Below are 25,531 nucleotides of genomic sequence, written 5' to 3' on the forward strand. Positions count from 1 at the left end.
AATCGCCCCCCAGTCTGGAGCTTCATGCAGGATTTCGCCTCATGGGGTAAGGATGATCATGAGAAAAGTGAGGAATCAGCCCAGAACTACATGGGAGGAGCTTGTGAATGATCTCAAGGCAGTTGGGACCACGGTCACCAAAAAACCATTGGTAACACAATACGCTGCCATGGATTGAAACCCTGCAGTGCCCGCAAGGTCCCATCCTCAAGAAGGCACATGTACAGACCCCTCTGAAAGTTGCCAATGAACATCTAAATGATTTAGAGAATGATTGGGAGAAAGTACTGTGGTCATATGAGACCAAAATTGAGCTCTTTGGCATTAACTCGACTTACAGTGTTTGGAGAAAGACAGTTGCTGACTATGACCCTAAGAACACCATCCCTACTAATACAGAGGTGAAAACATTATGCATTGGGGCTGTTTCTCTGCTAAAGGTACAGGACGATTTTGCCGCATTGAGGGGCCAATGAACAGGGCCATGTATTGTAAAATCTTTGATGAGAACCTTCTTCACTGAGCCAGAACACCAAACATGAGTCTTTCAGCATGACAATGACCAAAAACATACCGCCAAAGCAACAAAGAAGTGGTTTTAAGAAGAACCACATTAAGGGCATGGTGTGGACTAGCCAGTCTTCAGACGCTAATCCTATAGAAAATTAATGGAGGGAGCTGAAACTTCGATTTGCCAAGCGACAACCAAGAAACCTTAAGGATTTAGAGAAGAGCTGTAAAGAAGAGTGGACCAAAATCCCTTCTGAGAGGTGTGCAAACCTGGTAACCAACTACAAAGAACTTCTTAACTCTGTGCTTGCCAACAAGGGTTTCTCCACCAAGTACTAAGTGATGTTTTGCTTCGGGATCAAATACCTGTTTTACTTACTTAACTGCAACTAAATTTATAACATTTGTATCATGTGTTTTTTCTGGATTTTTGGTTGATACTCGGTCACCATCATTTAAAATACACCTATGATAACAATATATATATATATATATATATATATATATATATATATATATATATATATATATATATTATATTATATTATATTACCAAAAAATGATAGAGGATAGATGCAGTCCATTTACCAATATTTTTTTCATTGCATTCATTGCCAGCTCAGATTTTCCAAGCACAGAAATCGGCAGCACCTCATGATGTCCAAAGCAAAACAACTGCCACTTGGCTATAAAGCAGCCCCACTCAGGCTACACCAGCACTTAGCCTATTACATCACAATCTCTCTAGCCTATGTAAGGGGTTGGCTCGGTAGAGGGTGTGGGGGACCCCCTGGGTGGGTTCGCTACACAGAGAGATAGCCGAGGAGTGGTTGAAAACAACGGTCTATGGTTTATTCTTCCAATTTGCTGGAAACAAGTGCAAACATCCAAACAGCATAAATCAAACAAAACATAAAATAAACCCTGGCCACTTGGGGCGTCTACCTTCACAACACAGGAACCTACCTATGGAGTCTGTCCCAACCTACTGCTGGGCAGACACTGCTGGTCATACAGCAGAAAACCAATAGTCTATTTGTTTTTCTTTTCACACAGAAAAAGTCAACACCACCTCACCTTCAGAGGTCTTTCTCAGCTCACTGCTCTCCTTAACGCAAGAAGCCTCAGGATGTAGCAATCAGTAGTCATCCTCTGGATAACTTATAGAGGCCTTAATTGCCTCATTCTGAATAACTGAAGCTTTCCAACGTCCTTAAACCTTTCTGGCTACCTCCGCAGCCGACACCTGATAGTAATTGGTGAATTGTCTAAATAAGGCAGAAATGTATCTCCCGTCTGTGACAACACCCACAGATTTACCTGACTTCCTGTCACACCTATTACATCACAATCTCTCTAGCCACAACATGACAGTATTCACACACTGCTCCTTCAGACAGAAACTCCTAGCAGGTCTATGCAACTTCTGTTCCCTGGCAGCACAATGGTTTCCTCTGAAGAATGAAGGCCTTAGCAATAGTCAGCTCCCATTTTAGGAGGGCTGTAGAACGCTAGTTGCAGTCAAAGTGTGGACCCAGGGTTGTCGGTTTTATCCCTAAGACTCTACAAAGTCTCTGGGCTCCAGAATCCAAACATGGAGCTAAATTCAGTGTTTTTGTGGCCTTGTTTATACAGTACTTCTAACAGGTTGGCAAGCACAGTCCTTACAGCAATAACATCAGCTTACAATATTCATACTTATTAATTCTCACAGTGAGTGCTACTAAGTTCGTTAAAGTTGGAAAGGTACAGATCTGGAATAAATACACAAAGATCATTAAGAGTGAAGTAAGAATGCACAAGGCTCTTGATTTAGACAATATTTGCTGAATAAGCATTAAGACTTCTGCCAAAGTGCCATGAATGCTCACAGATTTCAATTTTAAAGCTTTACAAGGTTTTTGCTGAACCAGAATAGTGAGGATGATACTGCTTTGGTCTGCTAGGCCTTGTCTTTTGTTTTTTTTCCTTTTTAAGAAAAAGCCTTTTGATGCTTTAAGAACTCAAGGGGGGTACAGTCACATCTCCACCATAATAAACTGACTTTTACTGAGATCTACTGTTTTCCTTTTAGAAAGGCTTATCTGCATATCAGATATTTACACAATAAATGAGTAAATTAAGTTTTTCAAAAATTCATAGGACCTCCATAAAGCTAAAACAAATGTTAAAAGGCGATTTTAAAAGTAATCAATGCGGAAGTCAGCATGAATATGACATCTTTACTTAAAAATACAAAAATCCTGTGAAATGGCAGCTCTCTCATAATATATTATAATCACAATGCGTGATGTACACCGTATGTTGCCAATTGTCTGGTATGCTTTTGCATATCAACCCATAAAAAATGATTCCAAGCATACCTCCCATATGCGCTTTCTTTCTATACAGAGCTCATGCTGTTTTTGCCCCACACAATGAACATATGGTGAATATCTTATCATATAGCCTCTTCATTCATACGCTAGAAGCTGTCAGACTGTCTATGCTACACTTGCTGGACTGTAGGGACACCAAAGCTTTTAATGAAAGGCGATCAGCAGAGTCACTAGAGAGTATAACTTCACAATGATGGGCAAGTAGATCCTCTACACTTCCTTTATGCCCACCTGAATCTGAACTCTTGGTATGAATATTAAAGCAGTTGAAAAACATAGTATGTTTATTCAGAATTAAATCCAGCCTCTAAATACATTCATTGTACATTTACAATTTAGTGGAATTACATGCATAGTATTGTTTGCTTAAACAAAACGGGCAGGAAAACATTTCCAAAATAAAGGGCAAATGAATTTAAAAAAAAAACCTGTAACAGCAAACTTCCAATATGACTGAGAATTCTACACAAATGAGCTCCAGCCTCCCACTGCTGTAACAGCATTATTTTTCTAATTACATTTAACACGTGTGAGATTGTTTTCACTTGATATCATTTCTAGATAATGCAAACGACCAAACCATGAAAGATGTGTTATCTTTTATCCGCATTTTAATTAAACACATTGTCTGACATCTTCCGTAAGTTATGCAGCATATTTCAATGTTTTATGTACCAATAGTAAATCTGCTGCATAAACATACACATCTACATCTGCAACATTTTTAAAATGGACACAATAGAAACTTATGAAGATGCAAATTACAATATATAACACAAACTACAATATATATTTAGGTTTTAAACTGTATACAAGATCATTATATTGGTGTTAAACTATCCCTACAAAAATCAGTTTGAGTATTTAACTAATGACAACTTTTCATGTCCATGTTTAATCATGTGATATACAGTACAGTATGACAGAACATTGTAGCATCAGAACTGACCTGGTAATACACAGCAATCAGCCATATAACAATATTACCATCCACCATAACTCTTTATGGCATGGACCCCACTGGACCTCTTAAGGCATGCTGTTATATCTGGGACCAATGTAAGTGGAAAACTCTGTGCTCAGGGATATGTATTGGGTAAATCAGTGGGCTGCAGCCTCCCAAAAATATAGTCAAAGACTATATAAAAAAGGGGATCAAGGTAAGGGAATGGCGCTGCCTACAAAATGGTATGTAATAATTAGACAGGAATGTATGCACAATAATGTGTAAATAAATAAATGATTAAATAAACAGGTAAGTCCAAAAGTATATAAATAAATAAATAATTAAATAATTAAGCATAAAATTAAGCAATAAAAAGTCTCAAATCAATACAGTGTAACAATCAGTGAAAGGTGCCAACCTAACTGAATAGCAAAATAAAGTGTATATAAAGTGACTAAGTGCATACAAATGTATAAGTATAAGTGACAAATCACATATGTGCAAAATATAAATTAAATGGCAAAGAATGAATAAATATATACAGTGCATTGCGAAAGTATTTGGCCCCCCTTGAACTTTTCGACCTTTTGCCACATTTCAGGCTTCAAACATAAAGATATAAAACTGTAATTTTTTGTGAAGAATCAACAACAAGTGGGACACAATCATGAAGTGGAACGAAATTTATTGGATATTTCAAACTTTAACAAAAAAACTGAAAAATTGGGCGTTCAAAATTATTCAGCCCCTTTACTTTCAGTGCAGCAAACTCTCTCGAGAAGTTCAGTGAGGATCTCTGAATGATCCAATGTTGACCTAAATGACTAATGATGATAAATAGAATCCACCTGTGTGTAATCAAGTCTCCGTATAAATGCACCTGCACTGTGATAGTCTCAGAAAAAGCGCAGAGAGCATTCATGAAGAACAAGGAACACACCAGGCAGGTCCGAGATACTGTTGTGGAGAAGTTCAAAGCCGGATTTGGATACAAAAAGATTTCCCAAGCTTTAAACATCCCAAGGAGCACTGTGCAAGTGATAATATTAAAATGGAAGGAGTATCAGACCACTGCAAATCTACGAAGACCTGGCCGTCCCTCTAAACTTTCAGCTCATACAAGGAGAAGACTGATCAGAGATGCAGACAAGAGGCCCATGATCACTCTGGATGAACTGCAGAGATCTACAGCTGAGGTGGGAGACTCTGTCCATAGGACAACAATCAGTTGTATACTGCACAAATCTGGCCTTTATGGAAGAGTAGCAAGAAGAAAGCCATTTCTTAAAGATATCCATAAAAAGTGCTGTTTAAAGTTTGCCACAAGCCACCTGGGAGACACAGCAAACATGTGGAAGAAGGTGCTCTGGTCAGATGAAACCAAAATCTAACTTTTTGGCAACAATGCAAAACGTTATGTTTGGCGTAAAAGCAACACAGCTCATCACCCTGAACACACCATCCCCACTGTCAAACATGGTGGTGGCAGCATCATGGTTTGGGCCTGCTTTTCTTCAGCAGGGACAGGGAAGATGGTTAAAATTGATGGGAAGATGGATGGAGCCAAATACAGGACCATTCTGGAAGAAAACCTGATGGAGTCTGCAAAAGACCTAAGACTGGAACGGAGATTTGTCTTCCAACAAGACAATGATCCAAAACATAAAGCAAAATCTACAATGGAATGGTTCACAAATAAACATATCCAGGTGTTAGAATGGCCAAGTCAAAGTCCAGACCTGAATCCAAATGAGAATCTGTGGAAAGAACTGAAAACTGCTGTTCACAAACGCTCTCCATCCAACCTCACTCTCTCGATGTGCAAAACTGAAAGAGACATACCCAAAGCGGCTTACAGCTGTAATCGCAGCAAAAGGTGGCACTACAAAGTATTAACTTAAAGGGGCTGAATAATTTTGCACGCCCAATTTTTCAGTTTTTTATTTGTTAAAAAAGTTTGAAATATCCAATAAATTTCATTCCACTTCATGATTGTGTCCCACTTGTTGTTGATTCTTCACAAAAAATTATAGTTTTATATCTTTATGTTTGAAGCCTAAAATGTGGCAAAAGGTCGCAAAGTTCAAGGGGGCCGAATACTTTCGCAAGGCACTGTAAAAGGTGACCGGTGCAAATAATTCATGGGTGCTAAAAAAGTGACTCAGTGTCAGCATATATAAAGGTGCTGTATGCAACAGGTGCATCGAACAAGGTGACAAATAACTGGTGGTCCCACAATGAGTGGAGATAAGGTGACGTAATTAGTCCATATATATGACACAGAAAATCTTTCTATGGCAAAAATGTTGAATACAACCCCGTGGTGGGTGGTGAGTTGAGGTGCTCAGTGACCCCTATGGAAGGTAGCCCACTCACCAGAAATACCCACCCCACACAGGGGTATAGAGCGGGTATATGGATATGGCAGGTAATCCCTCAATTGAATCCTGTTCCTCCCCGGGGGTCCTTGGATATAGTGCACAGTGGTGGGATCATTCGCATACTGTTTTTTTTTTCTAGATGTAGCCAGGCACTGGCTAGTCTGCCTGTGTTCTCGTGGGACATTCTTTAACATGGGGCTGCCTTGAGTTTGTTACCCTCTAGTGTTAACCCTGGACATTGTGTCATCATTTCCTGAAGGCAGAGGGAGAAAGAGACCACTACTGAAAGCAGGGGATCATGGAACATGTGGTCTGGAGAGCCGGGATTTCCATGGAGTCAGTGCTGCTGCAGAATACAAGTTTCAGTTGGCTGGAGAGAGAAAAACGCTGGGTAAGGACATAATTAGCCTGGTTTGGGCAGGGGTTCTTGCTCTTGGGATCACGGCCTTCAGCTGAGAGTAGGGACCCGGCCACCCTGGGGGATGGGAGCAGGCGCTGTGGCCCAGACAACGGGGAGAGTCTTCAGCGAGTGAGCCATACACCTGCAGGCTAGGGTTGCCACCCCATCCCTTTAATCCAGGACACATATTAACTACACAGGTTTTGAGGCTAATATAATGTACTTAAGACAGACATTAAGTGAGTTTAATTACCACCTTAATCAGCCACAGAACCTGTGCAATTAATATGTGTTCTGATTTAAAGGGATGATGTGGTAACTCTACTGCAGGCGATTCCACCATTCCCAGTTCCTATTCTCTTGTTATCATCAGTATTGGTGAGCAGGCAGAACCCCAACCCAAGTCCATCCTACAAAAGACACTGCATGCAAACACCTTTACCCCATCTCTTTATACAAGCTCTTTACACAAAGGACTCATAGCATCTGTGCGCATTAAGATGAACTCTTACTCAGAATTTTCTTATTGCATTCTACATATATTGTGTTCTTATAAATTGTGCTGTTTGCTTTCTGGGCTGTAGCATCAGGATTTTAAGGGGTCAGATTGACAAAGAAAATTCTTTCTCTTCCCTTTTATACCTGGGATCATAGGTTCTTCCAGAGCCTACTGTTTTTTGCAGTTTGATTTATTGTGATTTTTCCTTGCATTGTATGTCCTTTGTATACTTGCTAAGACTAAAGTTTAAGATTAAATGATATCTGAATTAACATTCCTTTCTCTTTGCGGACTTAAAAATCCTTAGTAAAATACTAATTTACTTAGATACATTCTGGTGTCTTTGCAATTGCATTCTTTCTATGTCAGGGTGTCAGAGGTGTTGGAACACTTGCAAGGTCAGGGGAACCTTTGGGGACAGACATCTTTTAGTGGTCCCTATGGGGGGTGGTGCTACATAAAAGTTTCATTGGGCAAACACCCTTTAATTTTCATACATAGTGTGATGGTTTGCTTCTTTTTCTTTGTAAAACAAGCACCAATTGGTGCTGTCAATGTTAGTGGTGCCCACATTGAAGCACTACCGTTTCAAATCCAAATTTCAATCCAAAAAAACATTTAGTTTTAGAGTGGGGAAGGGATGTTTACAGAAATTTCCTGTCCAGGTGAAAATTGTCACTAAGACAGAAAGTGAGGGGAAATCTAACAGTTGACAGGTGTCAATTGAACAAGAGAAAAGGGCAATTCCACTTTAAAAGAAACCTGTGCTGAAATATTATGGAACTGCCATTGTTAACATCTACTGAAAATGACAGTTGCCTGTTTGTTATGCTGATCCAATTACTGCAATACTTTCTGAGAAACTGTCCTGGAACAGGTATGCAGATAAGGGGTTCTTGTTTTATTCTGACACTCCAAGCTTGTTTCAGGCCATTAAATCCAAAACTACAGAAACTGGAGACAGCCAGAGAACTAGTATTAATACAACTATATTTCTTAATATACTGTAGGTATGTGCACACTCCGGATGACCATTGAGAGTAGATGGTGGGAAAACAGGGACTAAAAAGGATCAAACAAGCTGTATGAACACATTCAGCTTGGAGATCCAACAGGGTGAATACATCTATAATTGACCATACATATACAAATTATCCAGAGAGAAATATCATTGTAAACCACATCTGCCAATAATCAAGCCTGTGTGTGGGTCACAGCCTAATCTCAAAGCCAAAGGATATCTGCTCAGTGGAGTCCAAGCTTCAAAAGATTAAAATTTGCACTGACACATGTATGTGCCTATCAAGCATTGCTTCTATTATCACCTGAATGACATGTGAGGTTTCCAGATGCCCAGACTGCACATCTGTCAGATAAGGTTATCATGTTGGCTGCTTAATCATTTTTACATTCACACAGTCTCAAACCTAATTTTCTTCCATTTTTAATAACTTTAAGTGGTTGTAAATCTACATAAAATTGAAACAAAGCATATCCCTCTATAGTGTGAACGGGTCTTAATCCAGAGCACTAAGTGTCATTTCTGTCTGCTGCCTCCATCCTCTGCTATCAACATGCATCCCCTATGACAAGTTTTCCAGATACCAAAAGAAAAATGGCAACACCGGAGGGACCTCTAGATGATTGACAGCCTCAGCTCTGTTCCTGTGTGCTGTGTGAAAGGGGGGGGGGGCTGTCCCTTCTCTCCAAATCAGCTCTCAGAGCTCTTCTCACTGAGCTCTGCAGTGTGTAACTTCAGCTCTCTGCCCCCTGTTTTCAGAACTCTCAGACAAGTCTATAAATTCTGCACGTTGATTGGAGGTAGAAAAGAAAAGACTGATCAAACTTTCTGTATTTATCAATGGCTAATACAGTAAAACACTTTACTCCTCCTAAATAGTGAAGAGATCAGTTCAGGGACCTGGCTGACATCACTTGATTCAAATAATTTCAATAGCTCAAGGTAAGTGATGTACAGTTCATCATTAAATCGACAAGCATAATATCCAACTTTCAACAGCATTCCTAGAGTTTAGCAAGGGTTGTATTTAAAAGAGTCACAATATCACAACTGCTACAATTATTTCCAGTTATATATTTTGCAATCACTTAAAACAGGTGTACTTACCAAGCACTAATCAGAACAGAAATTCCCTTCTTTTTTCACCAAAAAGTGTTTTTGATTTGGAATTTAATAAATAAACCACACACAGCAACAGCATCAGGAACATTTTACAACAAAGCACTTAGAACACGAAGGAGAGATAAAAGCAGTCATGTAAGGCAAACCTGGCGGCAGTATACCACTAATTAAAAAAAGAGATACATTTTACACATAACAGATGATTTGTATATGCTTACCTTTAGAAGTTTTTAATGAAAATACAACTTATCTAATCTATCGTACATCTCTGCAATGTAAGATCTTTCTGCAGCAAGTCTAGACTGAATTCAGTAGTCCACATATGAAGAAGAACTTAAAAACAATACCTGCAGAAACACGCGGGCAATCCGGCAGCATTGATTCCACAGAAGTGTCTAATGGTTCAGAGCTAGACACCCAGTTGCAGCAGTTCTGTAAACATATAACATATAAAACATAACTATATAAATAACAATTTAAGCTATAAACCAGGCACATAAAAAAATACAATTTGATCCAGTGATGCATTCACTTTAAAAACAACTACATTTATACACTGAACAAAATTATAAATGCAACACTTGTTTTTGCCCCCATTTTTCATAGGCTGAACTCAAAGATCTAAGACTTTTTTTATGTACACAAAAGGCATATTTCTCTCAAATATTGTTCACAAATCTGGCTAAATCTGTGTTAGTGAGCACTTCTCCTTTGCCGAGATAATCCATTCACCTCACAGGTGTGGCATATCAAGATACTGATTAGACAGCATGATTATTTCACAGTTGTGCCTTAGGCTGGCCACAATAAAAGATTACTTTAAAATGTGCAGTTTTATCACACAGCACAATACCACAGATGTCACAAGTTTTAAGGGAGCGTGCAATTGGCATGCAGGAATGTCCCCCATGAATTGAATGTTCATTTCTCTACCATAAGCCTTCAAGAGAATTTGGCAGTACATCCAGCCTCACAACCGCAGACCACGTGTAAGCACACCAGCCCAGGACCTCCACATCCAGCATCTTCACCTCCATGATCATCTGAGACCAGCCACCCGGACAGCTGCTGCAACAATCAGTTTGCATAACCAAATAATTTCTGCAAAAACTGTCAGAAACGGTCTCAGGGAAGCTCATCTGCATGCTCGTTCTCCTCATCGGGGTCTCGACCTGACTGCAGTTCGTCGTCGTAACCGACTTGAGTGGACAAACGCTTACATTCGATGGTGTCTGGCACTTTGGAGAGGTGTTCTCTTCACGTATGAATCCCGGTTTTCTTAGATCTTTGAGTTCAGCTCATGAAAAATGGGGGCAAAAAAAACAAGTGCTGCGTTTATAATTTTGTTCAGTATATTTTATTGAATAAATACAGTGTATTTGAGGCTTTTGTAATTCCATGTTTAGCAGTGCTCAGAATGGCAAAGGGAGGCCCAGGATTTGGGCCCCTCAGAGCTCTATCACTTACAGAGAGGAAATCACAGGTATGACCTTTCTGCAGTCAAACTGGGTTATGTCCTGAATCAGTTTCATTGCTATTGATACAATGAATATTCAAAGATGGTGCATTGTATTTTAAAATATACTTAGTAGCATGCGTAGAGGTATGCATATCTCTTTAAAAAAAAAAAAAAAGCCATCACAAATTAAGAGAACTGTAAGTAGCGGTTGGGCCCAGCGGAAAATCAGAACCAACAGTGGCAGGGTACATAATGATTGTCCAGACACCATTAAGAATTAAAAGAGGTGGCATCCAGCTAAGAAGATGGCAGCTTAAGCCCACAGTTCCGCTCGGCCACCCGGGACCTTACCCTATAACAGGGACCTCCATCACCTCCATCGCCCGCAAACCCCCCAGATCGACTCCCGTTGCTAGCCACCATGATCCACCGCAAAAAAAAGATTCCCCCTCAGCTGAACAAGCTCGAGGGTTTCTTCAAAATGATGGGCGCAGGACTCCAGCAAGATGGCGGTGGTCCGCAGCAGATGTCTCCACAAGGCGCAGACAGGGGAGAGCAAAACTCAGTGAGGCTTCGGCAGGTAGGAAACCCTGACAGTGAAGGGACCTCAGGCTCATCTTCTCCCTCATCTCCCTCCTCCAGGAGCCCTGTCAAAGCCAAACCCCACCGGGACTCGCCTGTAAGGCAGGGGCAGATGACAAGCATGGAGCTAGGCCCTATACAGGGCTCCCATCCAGACCCCATATACCAAGCACAAGATCCTTTTGATGCATTCCCCACTGGGGGACAGCCTATCTCAGACACCATGTTAAAAGCAATGTTGATATCCCTAAGATCCTCACTACAATGTAATATTATGAACTGTATGCAATAGTTTAAACAAGATTTACACTCAACGGGAGAAAGGATCAACACTGTAGAATCTTCTATGGGAAAATATGCCTCATCTTTCCATACCATGGTGCATGCACATAAACACTCTGAGGAAATTTCAAGGCTAAAAGACAAAATCGCAGACCTGGAGGATATATCCAGAAGAAACAATTTGAAATTAAGGGGGATCCTGGAGACTATCCAGACAGCTAAACTGACATAATATGCTAAAGGCCTTTTCCCCACCTTGGTGCCATTGCTTTCTGAAACTGAACTCTCAATTGATAGTATCCATAGACTCCCAAAGCCCAACTTTATAGCCCCGGATTTACCAAGGGATGTATTGCTCAAGTTTCATTTTTATCAATCCAAAGAGAAAATCATTTCTGCATTTGGCCAAGTCACCAACCTCCCAGTGGAGTTCTCAGGCCAACAGATATTACCCGACCAGTCCTGACATACCCTACAGAAGTGCAGAAATCTAGCGACTATCACAAAAGCACTATGCAGTCACACTATTCCCCACAAGTGGAAATACCCGGCATCCTTGTCCATTACTCATAATGGATCTACGTCCCAGATCTCTACCCTGGAGGAAGGCATTGCATTGCTCCAAAGATGGGGTATACTACCCCCCACCACGAACCATCTCCTCGCACTCCAGCCCCAGTGGCCCTCTGTGAAGAATGGCAAGTGGTCTCAAGAAAAAGATCTGCTAAGAAAAAAGCTCAAGTCGGAGGTACCCGTACTACATAACTACATTCTACATGGTCCTTGGTCACAGGATAACGATACATCCTACTGGCCCCTCGTATCCTTACCCTTTCAGCGGTTCTACCTGTTCACGGACCCTTTTGGAGGTCCTCTTTTTACATTTCTTACCTCACCCCATTTTTCCTTGCAGTCTGTATTCCTTATCATATGGTCTATGCACATCCCTTACCAAGAGAGTACTCGGCTTTACACTTGATTGACTACATCAGGAGGCTCCATCTAGGAACCACAGACTTAACCAGATTCTGTTCCTAAGATTGCCATGCCTATCAAATGCATTTCTATTAATGTCAATGGTCTGAATCGCCCGGCCAAGAGACTTTCCTTATTGAAGGAAGTAAGCACATGCAGAGCGGACATAGTAGCAGTCCAAGAAAGACTGAAAAGTAGGACAGGTAAGCCGCCCAGGTGAAGATACTCATCGGGTGCGTGTCAGCTCCGTAATCTTTAAGCAGCACCATACACACAAAGGCAAGGACCGTACTCCGATGTGGAAAGAAACATTAATTTTTTCACCACTTATAGATCCATACACAACTTGTAAAATCACAGACAAGGTTCTTGTCCATGATTTTACAAGTCGTGTATGGATCTATAAGTGGTGAAAAAATTCATGTTTCTTTCCACATCGTAGTGCGGTCCTTGCCTTTGTGTGTATGGTGCAGCAGTCCAAGAAACCCACTTCCAGAACCTGAACAATCCTAAGTGAACACAGAGACTTTCCACGTGTCTTCCTAGACATAAGAAAAAAGTAAATGCGTCATGGTTGCTATAAATAATACTGTCACTTTCAAACTCAAGGATGCCATTCTGGATAAAGATGGCCGCTACACCATCCCCACAGGAGACTTTAATGAACTACCTCTCACCCTGGTATCTCTATATGTTCCTAACACACATCAACTATGTTTTCTGTGAGTAATATCTAGAGTCAAATATGGTAATCTTTTAATATGTGGTGATTTCAATTTAACAGTCGACCCCAGGTTGGACTCAACAAATCCTACCGGGGGCCGACTAACCTCATTACGTTCTTTGTTGTATGGGGAGCAGATGTACGATGTATGGAGGTGTCAACGTGCCACCGAAAGGGACTTTATGTTTCACTCCTCCAGACACCGTTCCTATTCCCGTATTGATTTATTTGTTACAGATATACAATTGTTGGGGGAAGCCTCTTCCACGTCTATCAAAGACATCACATGGTCCGACCACGCTGTGATTGAGATGACTTTGGAAGAGGGTATGCCCCGGGGGAAAACACATATCTGGCGATGAAATGTTAGAAATCTGTAAACCTCATCTAGTGGCAAAAATATCTCCCAGCATCTCAGGGACTTCTTTCAACTCAATCCTCTCTCAGTCTCAGACCCTTGGATTCTGTGTGGGTGCACACAAAGCCTTCATGAGAGGGATATGCATTCAACAGAGTTCTAGAGCTAGACAATACAATCTCAAACTCACGGAACTCCTGTCTGAGATTAATGACCAAGAGACCAAAAACAAACAAACCCCTATGCGGGCACAATCCAAATCCCTGGATAAAATGAGACAGGAACTAAGATCCCTATTATTAGAACAATATGACAAACATTTTAGTAAGGCTTCATTAGGAAACTGAAGCTTAACTATTATGCCCACACAAACACAGCTGGTAAGAACCTAGCCAACAGAATCAAAATCAAGCAGGCTAAATCTAGAATCACGCACTTAATCCATCCCTCATCTAAAACCAAAACAACACACCCCCAGGACATAGCTGATGAGTTTGCCAGATACCATGGCACTCTATATAGCCTCGTTGACGACCCTGACACTTCCAGACCATCTAAACCTGACATTTACAGCTTCCTAGATAAATTAAACCTACCTAGCCTCTCTGATGACCAAGCCCAAACTTTGAATGCTCTGTTTACGCAGGAAGAAGTGAGTAAGGTCATCTTGACTCTTCCGAATAGGAAAACTCCAGGCCCACACGGATTTCCAAACGAATATTATAAGATATATCTCCAGATCTTAAGCCCCTACTTAACGGAAGTCTACACTAAAGCGGCAGAAACTTCTTCATTTCCACAAGAGATGCTGGGCGCATATTTGGTCACCATACCCAAACCGGGAAAAGATCCCTCCTTATCTGCTAACTATCGTCCTATTTCCCTCCTAAATACAGAAGTTAAAATCTTTGCAAAACTGTTAGCAAAGCGCCTTCAAAAAGTGCTACCATGCCTGATCAAGAAACACCAAATGGGCTTTATCACAGGACAGCAAACATCAGGCGGCACTAGAAGGATTGTCGATATCCTACACTTTGCCAAAAAAAAATCGAATGCCTTCTCTGCTCCTAGCTTTGGATGCAGAGAAGGCGTTTGACAAGGTTATAGACATATTCCCAGTTTACCCTATCTAAATATGGCCTCTGTGGCAACATGCTATCAGCAATCTTAGCACTGTACTCATGCCCCACAGCGCGGGTGCTCACATCGGGGATACTGTCAAAGCTTTTCTATATTTTAAATGGCACTCGGCAGGGCTGCCCCTTCTCCTCCACAATATTTAACCTGCTAATAGAACCCCTAGTGTAGGCGCTCCGTTCCGCAGATGATGTTAAAGGGTTTTATTTTAACCACTTCCCGCCCATTATATAGCAAAATGACGGCCGCAAAGTGGTTGCCCCATCCTGACTTGGCATTATATGACGTCCAGCAGGATAGGCACATCAGCACGCCCCCGGGGGCGGGCGCGCAGAGTGGCAATCTGTGGTGTGGTGTGTCACTCTGACACACTGCATCTCTGATTCTGGTAAAGAGCCTATGATGTAGGCTCATTACCATGTGATCAGCAGTGTCCAATCACAGCTGATCACATAGTAAATAGAAAGTGCCATTGATCGGCTTTCTTCATTTCAGGCTTGACAGGCACGAGTAGAGGAGAGCTGATCAGCGACTCTCCTGACAGGGGGGGGGGGTCTTTGCTGGTAATCAGAGTCTTGATTACCAGTGCAGACCCTTGGGGGATGCCACTAGAGCCACCAGGGATTGCCCACCCATGGCCACCAGGGATGCCCACCCATGGCCACCAGGGATGCCAATCAATGCTCTCTTCATCAGTGCTGCCCATCATTACCATCTATCAGTGCCGCCCACCAGTGCCCATCGTTTCCATCTATCAGTGCCGCCTATCAGTGCTACTTATTAGTGCCCATCGGTGCTGCATATTAGTGCCTCATCATCAGTGCCACCCCATCAGTGCCTCCTCATCAGTGCCTGTCAGTGCGGCCTCATCAGTGCAGGAATTTATTTACAACATTTTATAACAAACAAAAAAACTTTTTTTTTTTTCAAACTTAGCAAAAAAGAAAAAAACCTTGCGGTGATCAAATACCACCGAATACCACCGAAAGAAAGCTCTATTTGTGGGAACAAAAAATGACATAAATTTGGTTTACGTACAGTGTTGCATGACCACGCAATTGTCATTCAAAATGCAACAGCGCTAAAAGCTGAAAATTGGCCTGGGCAGGAAGGGGGTGAAAGTGCCCTGTATTGAAGTGGTTAAAGAAACAGCACACAAAATTAACTTATTTGTGGACTATATCATTCTAATGCTTACAAATCCAGAAACGTCCCTCCCTGCAGCTCATCAAATTTTATAAGACTTCAGTGGCATATCATACTATAAAATTAACACTTACAAGTCAGTTATTCTAGACATGGGCATTCACCTTACCATTGTACAATCCTTGAAATCTAAGTGCCTCTATCCATGGACTACAGAAAATAATAGCTTATCTAGGCATCTATCTCACCCCCAAGGTCTCTAACCTTCTAACATGTAATCTTGTGCCTCTGCAAATAAAATATCTGCAGAATTAAGCCGCATAGCAAAAATTGAACTATCCTGGGAGGAAGACTGGCCACTTTCAAAATGAATATCCTACCCCAGCGTCTCTACCTATTCAGAGCCCTTCCAATTCCATTCCCACTGGCACAATTATCAGCCCTGTCGAGTCTCATGAGGAAATTTCTATGGCTGGGGAAGAGAGCACTAGTGGCTTCGTCTACTCTTATTAAACATAAACATATGGGTGAGGCTGGGATGCCTGATATACCAAGCTACTACTGGGCTACTCGCCTGGAGCAGTTTAGGCATTGGTTTTTCAGAGACTGAAACTCCTCTGTGGGTTAATATCGAACAGCACTTGGCACCTACTAAAGATCTTCGCTTAATGTCTCTGAGCGACCTGCGGAAGCCCTGGGACTGTTCTAAACCACCCCCCCCCCCCCATGAGAGCCTGTGTGTATGGAGACTCTTATCGGCATTCCCAACTCTCACAGGACCTGCTACAAGACAACCCATTTCCAATGAGAATACTAAACTCAATGATCCCTATGTTAGATACCACAAGTCTTTCTAGAACGGTAAACTCAAAGATGGGGGACTTATAATACGTGAATAAAACTTGCAACTTCCATTCTCATTTACTATGACAAGAATCCTGTACTTCCTATCTAAATACCCCCCGGGGAAATTGCCTATGCACTCTAAAGCATGGAGCTTCTACGTATCAGTGAACCCTTTATCCTGGGGTATCTGGGTATCTCCCTATTTTATGACATCCTACTTTCCAAACAGCAACATCAAAAAACAAATCCCATGATACAATGGGAAAGGGTACTGAAAGGCCCCTTTACCCTACAATAGAGGATAACAGCTATACAATCTATTTACAAATACTCTCATTGCACAAACCATTGGGAAATGACGCTTAAAATTGTAAATAGATGGTATTACACGCCCTTCAGATTGGCAAGGTTTTCACCTTCGCAGTCTCCCCAATTGCGCAATTGTGGGCAAACAGGGACCCTGCAGCATGTCCTGTGGGAGTGCCCCTCACTCACAAGCTTTTGGAACCAGACTTTCCAATGTATATCGTCATGTACCGGCTTACTCTTTCAACCGAGCATAGAACTTGCTCTACTCAAAATAAACATTGACAAATATCCAACATAATTATAGACAGGTGGTTACGCACGTGTTCTTAGCAGCACAATCCCTCATATTGAGAAAATGGAAAACAACGCTTGCACCAAATCTAATCTAATTACAATTACAAATACCAATTCCTTGAGCTATAACCAATTCCAAACACCTTGGAATATCCAGCCTTTTACAAAATAACCGAGTCTCTGTTTCTCCTCTATCTCTTTTTATATCTCTCTCTTTCTACTCCTTGGTTCCTTTCTTCCTTCTCTCTCATGGCAGTAGGCACTACAAATTGCAATTATACACAGCGTTACTGTTTTGGACTGATCATTTGTTTCTAAACTAAGTCGATGTACCTCTCCCCCGTCACAAAATGTTCCCAACTGGGGTGTTGGAGGAGACTCCGTACTTTGGCGCATATGTGTTAACCACAAGTTATAGTTTCAAAACTAGAATGATATAACAACTGCGATTGCCAATGTTTTAAATGTACGTGCTATATGTGCCTTCTACCATTTGTACCATTGGATAATGGATACTGCTCAGTTTTTAATAATTTTGTTTGTTTATATTATAACTCAATAAAAATCATTGATATAAAAAAGAATTAAAAGAGAAGTTCAGGATTCATTTAAAAAAAATGTATACTCACAGGTGGATGCAGCATTGGTGCAATGCTGCATCTGTCCTCCTCATATGACCGCGAGCTGAGCAGTGGCCTGTCGAGGGGCGGGAACAGCTGGCTCAGGCTCTCTGCGGCTCGTTGAAAGGCTGAGCCAGCTTCATGTCCAGACACCTGGGTGGATCTTGATCATATGGTTAGTATCCTTTCAGAGCTAGGACCGACTCTGTGATATCAGGAACAGTAGGTTTTAGCCCACTGTTGGCTGAAAACAGGTCACAGAAGTGCAAAAATAACTGCACTCCTGTGATCCATAGGAGAAGTACAACCCAAAAGGTATGACTATACTTCTCCTTTAAAACTGCCACAGATTAAAGTAGAGCTAAAGGCAATTTATATTCTTTAATCTTGATGGCACCCCCACGCATCACAAGCTAAATCGCATGGAGCTGTGGCCCCATGAGACTAAATGAGGAACAATTTAAAGAAAGTTAGGGTATTTCTTTCCTCACATACCCTGTGGGTACAGCAGCCAATTTAAAAGGAATATCCTGCTGTACCCACAACATGTACGCACAAACTGGTTGCATCTTGAGTATGCCATCCAGTTCTGGGCACCGGTTCTCAGGAAGGATGTTCTGAAACTGGAGCGAGTCCAGAGAAGGGCAACAAAGCTAATAAAGGGAATGGTGGACTTCAGCTATGAGGAAAGACTACAAGCATTGAACTTATTCTCTCTGGAGAGGAAACGTTGAGAGGGGATATGATATCAATGTACAAATACGGTACTGGCGACCCTAGAATAAGGAAAAAACTTTCAGCAAAAGGGAATTTAAAAAGACACGCAGACGTTCATTAAAATTAGAAGAGAAGCAGTTTAACCTTAAACTGCGTAAAGGGTTCTTTACAGTCAGAGTGGTAAGGATGTGGAATTCTCTTCCACAAGCAGTGTTATCAGCAGGGAGCAATGTACTATTGACAACACACACACACTAGATTGAACTGGATAGACTGTTGTCTTTCTTCAACCTCACTAACCATGTAACTAAGGTAGTAGAGATGTTTATATCCTGTGCTAAAATACATAACTCATGGCAAACAGAAAATATACAGTTTAAAACCATATTTGAACCATTTTATCTGCAAGATGATATTTAATTCTATTCAGACAGTATTTTGAGTCACACACTTCTGCCATATTGTACAGCCAGGAAAAGGGCATCATTATTTACCAGGTCAGCTGCCTGTGTCCCCTACCTGCTTAATGGACAAAGATAAATATGATGGTTCAGTGGGGTTTATTTACTAAAGGCAAACAAACTATTCATTCTGCAAGTACAGTTGCTCCAGAGCTTTCTAGTTGAGGTGAAGCTTCACTTTGCAAAGAATACCCAATCATGTGCAAGGGAAAAAAAAAATGGGATTTTTGGCTTACCGTAAAATCCATTCCTCTGATGTTCATTGATGGACACAGCTCCTAATCTTCATAACCATTGGGTTATACTGCCTCCTACAGGTGTAGGACACTAGGCAGAAAAAGAATCTGGCTACGACTATGGGCAGTCCCAGGGGGAATACTCCCCCTTCCTGCTATAGGTACTTTTTTTTACAAGCAGTGTCAGAAGAATTACAGATCCAAAGAGGGGTGGGCTCTGTGTTCGTCAATGAACATCAGAGAAATGGATAAGTCAAAACTCCTGATCTTCATAACCATTGGGACATCCCAAAGCAGTGTTAAACATGAGATGGTGGGAGCAGCAATAACATTTCCAAGGCTAAACAGTATCCAACCAGGCAACAGGAGGTCAACAAAAACAACAGGAGCCCACCTGAAAAAATAAATAAATACACCCTCGAAGAGGATCAGGTTCTCTAAACGGCACCCTGAAAAACCTTGCGGTCAAAACAAGCATCCGCAGATGCCAACACATCCACTTTTTAGAACTTTGTAAAAGTGTGCACCGATGACCAGGTGGCTGCCTTGCAAACCTGCGTCACTGACGTCAGATGATAGAAGGCCCAAGACGCACTGAGCACCCGAATGGAGTGCGCCTTGACAGGGAAAGGGGGAACCTGACCCTTGATGGAATAGGTCTGAATCACCGTCTGTCCAATCCATCTGGAAATGGTCGCAGAGGAAGCGGAAAACCCTTTCAGACACCGATTGGTGAGCACAAACAGTGAGTCAGACTAAAGGACTCCATAGCTGCCAGGTACACCCTAATTGCCTGCACCACATCCAGGGCATGCAATTCAATTTCCTTTGGATGTTTCGGCCTGGGACACAAGGAAGGCAACACAATGTCTTCATTCAATTGAAAATCAGAGACAACTTTGGGAGCAATGACGGACAGGGACGAAGAACCACCTTATTTCTGTGATTCACCAAGTAAGGTGAACGTCAGGACAATGCCGCCAATCCCGACACCCTGCAGGCAGAGGTGATAACCACTAAAAATGCCACCTTCTGAGACAGGGTAAGTAAGGGAATCTCCTGAAGATTCTCAAAAGGAGGCTTCTGGAGGACTGAAAGCACCAAATTGAAGTCCCAAGGCAGCAATGGAGATGGACTGGAGGAACCAAATGTCAGACACCCTGAAGAAAGTTACGCACCAGGGAGGGTGTGACCAAGGGTCCTTGGAAGAAGACCACCAAGGCCGACACCTGGGCCTTGATGGTACTCAAGGCCAATTTCTGTTCAAACCCTCATTAAAGGAAGTATAAAATCCGAGCCACGAGAAGGAGCGAGGATGAACCCCAAGAGGCTTATACCGCGCAATGTACATCTTCCACGTACGGTGGTAGATCTTCCTAGAAGTAGATTTCCTAGCTTTTAAGAGCGTTGGAACCTCAAACTCAGATAAACCTCTATCCATCAGCACCTGTCGTTCAACAGCCAAGCCGTCAAAGCCAGGGACTATAAAGCAGGATGGGAGATTGGTCCTTGGGACAGCAGATCCCCCTAAGAGGAAGCTTCCAAGGAACGTTGGCGACCAGGCGCATCAGAACGGGAACCAAGCCTGGCGAGGCCAGTCTGGAGCCACTAAGATGACCGGAATCCATTCTGCCTCAATCCTGCATAGAAGCCTTGGCAGAAGCTTGAGAGAAGGGAAGGCATAAATCAGACGATACAGACCCCACAGGGCCATCAGCGCGTCACCTTTCTGTTGAGCCGGGATGCCAAAAGAGCCACCTTGGGGATGCCCCACCGGAGACACAACTGATGAAACCCCTCTAGATGAAGGGACTACTCCCTTGGTCCAACGCCTGCCGACCAAGGTAATCCACCTGCCAGTTTTCCACCCCGGGAATGTACACGGAGGAGAGAGGGCTGGAATGAACTGCTCTGCCCACCTTAGCATGCCGGCTACCTCCTGAGCTGCCAGGACACTTTTTGGTGATTGACATAAGCCACAGCCATGGCATTGTCTGATTGAATGCGCCCTTGACATCCCTGAAGATGATCCATCCAATGGTCCAGGCACAGTCTGATCGCTCAGAGTTCCAAGACATTGATAGGTAGTCTGGACTCTTCCAGCGTCTAGATCCCCTGAGCAGAATTCTTGCAGAGAACGCCTCCCCAGCTGGAAAGGCTGGCATCCATGGTGACCACTGTCCAATACAAGAGGATTTGCCCAGCCGAGAATGAAGCCACCATATAAGAGACTCCTTCGTTCTCCGGCTCAGCCGGATCTAACTGTCTAGAGACTGCGGAGACTTGTCACATTTGGCCAGAATCTCCCTTTCAGGGACCCCATATGGAATTGTGCACACGGAACCACCTTGAAGGTAGACACCATCAGGCCCAGCACCCGCATGCAAGTCCGGAGGGATGACCTTCTGCTGGACAGCAGGAGACAGATTGCAGCCTGCAATTTCTGGAGTTTGTCCAGAGGAAGGAGCACCCTGGCTAAGGCCAGAGTCAGACCCAGATTGTCCAGCTTTGTGGATGGAACCATAGCAGACTTCTGAAAATTCAGAATCCAGCCGAACTCCCTCAGAGTTCGTATGGTGATTTCCAGGTTTTCCACCAGAGCAGTAGGGGACTCTGCCCGCAGAAGGAGATCCTCCAAGTAGCCCAGTACTGCGATCCCTTATTGGCGTAACAATGCTAGCACCAGGGCTAACACTTTTGTGAGGACCCGAGGTGCAGAGGCAAGACCAAAGGGTAATGCCACAAACTTATGATGCTCCTCTCCCACGGCAAAGCGGAGGAAGGCCTGGTGAGCGGCACATATTGGAATGTGAAGGTAAGCATCCTTGATGTCGATAGAGGCAAGAAAATCCCCATGATGCAAGGATACCACCACCGCGCGAATGGACTCCATCCTGAACTTCTGCACTCGCACAAAGCAGTTCAGCGCCTTGAGGTCCAGGATTGAAAGCACCTTGCTTTCCTTCCTGGGAATTGTAAACAGGTTTGAGTAAAACCCCTGAAAACGTTCCTGAAGTCAGAACCGGGACAATCACCTCTTGAAGCAACAGGTCTTGTACAGCCCCAAATAGACCCTGTAAGTGGTCCGGGACAGGCACAAGTTGGAAGGAAAGAACCTTGGCGGGGAACAAGAGCAAAACTCGATCTTGTTGCTGGACCAAATAACTTTGTGGACCCACTTGTCTTGTACCAGGGAAGTCCACAGTTCCGTAAACCGATGAATACGTCCCCCCACCCCTTATACTGATGAGGGCACACCTTCATGCTGAGGGAGCCTTGTCCACGGGTCTGGAAAAGCACGCTCTCGGCTTGCCAGACCAGGTTCATTTGGATCCTCCAGAAGAGGCCCTGAAAAGCTTTGAGCCCTTGTCAGTCGACCCTGAGGGACGAAAAGAGCCGAGAAGGAGGGCCCACATCTACGACGAGGTACCTTGCCCTTAGTAGCCTACAGAAGACAAGTACTGTTTCCCCCTGTGAGACTCTTAATGGTGTCATCCAGGGTAGCCCCAAACAGGTAATCTCAATGAAAGGGGAGATCAATCAAGGCTTTTTTAGAAGTCTCATCCGCAGACTAGCATTTAAGCCAAAAGACATGCCGAAGGACCACTGCCGAAACAGAGAGCCAAGCCACTAGGGGAGCTGCATTTAAAGAGGCATCACAGATAAACTGTAGCCCCTGGACCAGCTGGTCCGCCAGCTCAGCAAAGGCAGGGGGGAGTTGTTCTCCCTCTAGGTCACAGTGTAAAAGCTTAGCCTTCTCGGTCAGAGTTTGCGACAACAGGGCAATGGTGAATACCGGCCTCACTGCTGAACCAGATAGAGTGTACATATTGCGGGCCACAGCCTCCATTTCCTGTCAGCCTGATCCTTAAAGGCCGGGGACTCTTTAACCGGAATAATGGTTGCCTTGTTCAGTCTAGAAACCGTAGAGTTCACCACCGTTCAGTCTCTTAATAAGGGACTCCTCATAGGTACAACGCCTAGTAAATCGCTTAGGAACCCCAAGGGAACGCTTTGGTCATCCCCACTCTTTAGCGACAATTCTTTCAAAATAAGCAGGGAAAGGGAACACCTTTGCCTCTCTGGATTGCTTGTGAGTGTCAAAAGGAAAGTGCTCCTCCATTGCAGCTGCAGCCTCCATCTTCAAGGTCTCACAGATACAACCAGTGCTCCACCAGCGTCTTTTTGTGCGTGGTTGCAGATTTGGAGGAATCGTACTCGCTATCAGAGGATTACGGGCGCGTAGTCTCTGACCCAGCAGGGTGACCTGTGTCCGCGACGGACGAATCAGATTCAGGATCTGATGAGACAGATGAGGCAGGGGAAGACGGGGGGCGCTTTTTGCTAACCCATCGCCCGAAAACCACCTCCACCCAGGACACAAAGGCCTCCAGGACTGCTGTCAGTGCATCGATGGATGGATGGACCTGAGGACCTTACAGCCATAGAGAGGGGATCAGGTGGGGAGATATGCTCCAAAGACTCCATGAGTCACCAGGGGGGCCCTACAAAAAGTGCAAAACACTGCAAAGGGACAGCCCCCACCGCGCTGGCAGCACCACCCGGTTGCCAGGCACGAGCACTAAGCGACCCTCAGCAGAGAGGGAGAAAACCCCACCAGACTCACCACCCAGCAGAAACAGGCACCTGCAGCCACCAGGATAGTCTGCACTCCACGTGTGGTGATCAGGAAGTGAAAAGATCCAGGAGTAAGCACCAAGGGATAAGGAGGGGCTCCCACCCTTAAAATGGCCACCCCGCACAGCAGAACGAGGCACCATGAGGCTCCCAAGGAACCAGGAGGGATCCCTAGGCCTCAAGGACAGACCCAGGCAGGATGAGGGGGCCCTGTCAGGAGCCCCCACCAGGTACAACCCCCCCGCACAGCTGATCGTCTGGTCGCACACCCCCCTTGGGCCCCATCACCAGCACAGTGCCCTGCCCCCACCCCAGGAGGTGGACCAGTCCACCTACACAGCCCCAGCATAAGTGGAGGAGGGTAGGGGAACAGATAACAGGGGGGGTGCCTGAAAGGAAGGAGGGGAACCCAGGGGTCTGAATGTCCCAAGGAGGGGCCCATGTCCACCCCAAAACCCTCCATGGGGAGAGAGGGGGGACAGCTACTCACCATACTAGGAACCAGGCAGGCCTCAGTCCAGACAGAACCCCTTTGCCATCGAAATGGGGGGCTGTCTGCCAGGAGGAACGCTGCAACTCAGGCCGAGACCCGGTCGTATGCGACCTTGCAAGGTGTTTAACTCGCAGGCCAGCCCCCATCCAGTGGGGCTATATCTCGGTCGACCTAGCGTGGAGCTGAGGTCGGCACGCACTCGCTGGCAAGACTAGGGTGACCACTGGATCTAGATTATCCAGTCCCGTTGCCCAGTCCGGCAGTTGATTGTAGATCTCCCAGGAAAATAAACAGGAGAAAAAAATTTCTATTTAAAAAAAGAATTGCCAGGACCAGAGATCCCAGCAAGGAACGTAACTCATGCGCGCATGTGCGGGAGTAACGTCATTGCGGCTTCAGCCACTCACAGCGCCGGAGCCGCCGAAACAGGAAGAGACGCTGAGGTAACATGACGGCTCCCTCAGCGGTGATCGGGTGACCGTGTTGGGGCTTCGTTTTAAGGTAAGTATTTCATAATGAGCTAGTATACAATGCATACTAGCTCATTATGCCTTTGTCCTGCAGGGTTTGTTTTTTTCGGTGAGGATACAACCGCTTTAATGACTTAACTAAGTTAAAACCTTTATATTCCAAGGCTTCATATTTGAAATCACTAGCAGTTTCCCAACTAAATAGCCCATGTAGGGCAGCTAAGTAATGTCTGGCTACTGTATGCAAAAGCCCCTCTCAGAAAGAAAAGTGCAGTCACTGACATACAGTACACTCACCCCAAACATAAGAATGTTCTTACTTTTTTTAATTTTACCCTTTGTATGCTTCAAAGCCTGCAAGCATGCACTGTCAAGTTTATTAATGATGGCCCCCCCAATCAATGACAAAGATTGAACTTCAAATGTTGATGAGTGTCAATAACGTTCTATCCGAAGAAGCGACTGGCATGAATTATTCTTTGAAAACAAATGTGAAAGGGATTATAGGCCATGTAAATACGACAATT

At 43.7% G+C, this 25,531-nt stretch overlaps 1 protein-coding gene across 1 annotated transcript in view; it reads right to left on the minus strand.

Annotated features, from left to right (window-relative positions):
* The window catches only part of ARB2A (ARB2 cotranscriptional regulator A), a 973,029-nt gene that overhangs the window by 172,077 nt on the left and 775,421 nt on the right, over window positions 1–25,531 (minus strand). Inside the window, exon 9 of the mRNA XM_082243137.1 lies at window positions 9,605–9,689. Within this exon, the coding sequence (XP_082099263.1) occupies window positions 9,605–9,689 (85 nt within the window). The remainder of the gene's footprint in view (window positions 1–9,604; window positions 9,690–25,531) is intronic.

This window comes from Pelophylax lessonae (assembly GCF_965119305.1).
Source record: "Pelophylax lessonae genome assembly, chromosome: 1".
NCBI lineage: Eukaryota > Metazoa > Chordata > Amphibia > Anura > Ranidae > Pelophylax > Pelophylax lessonae.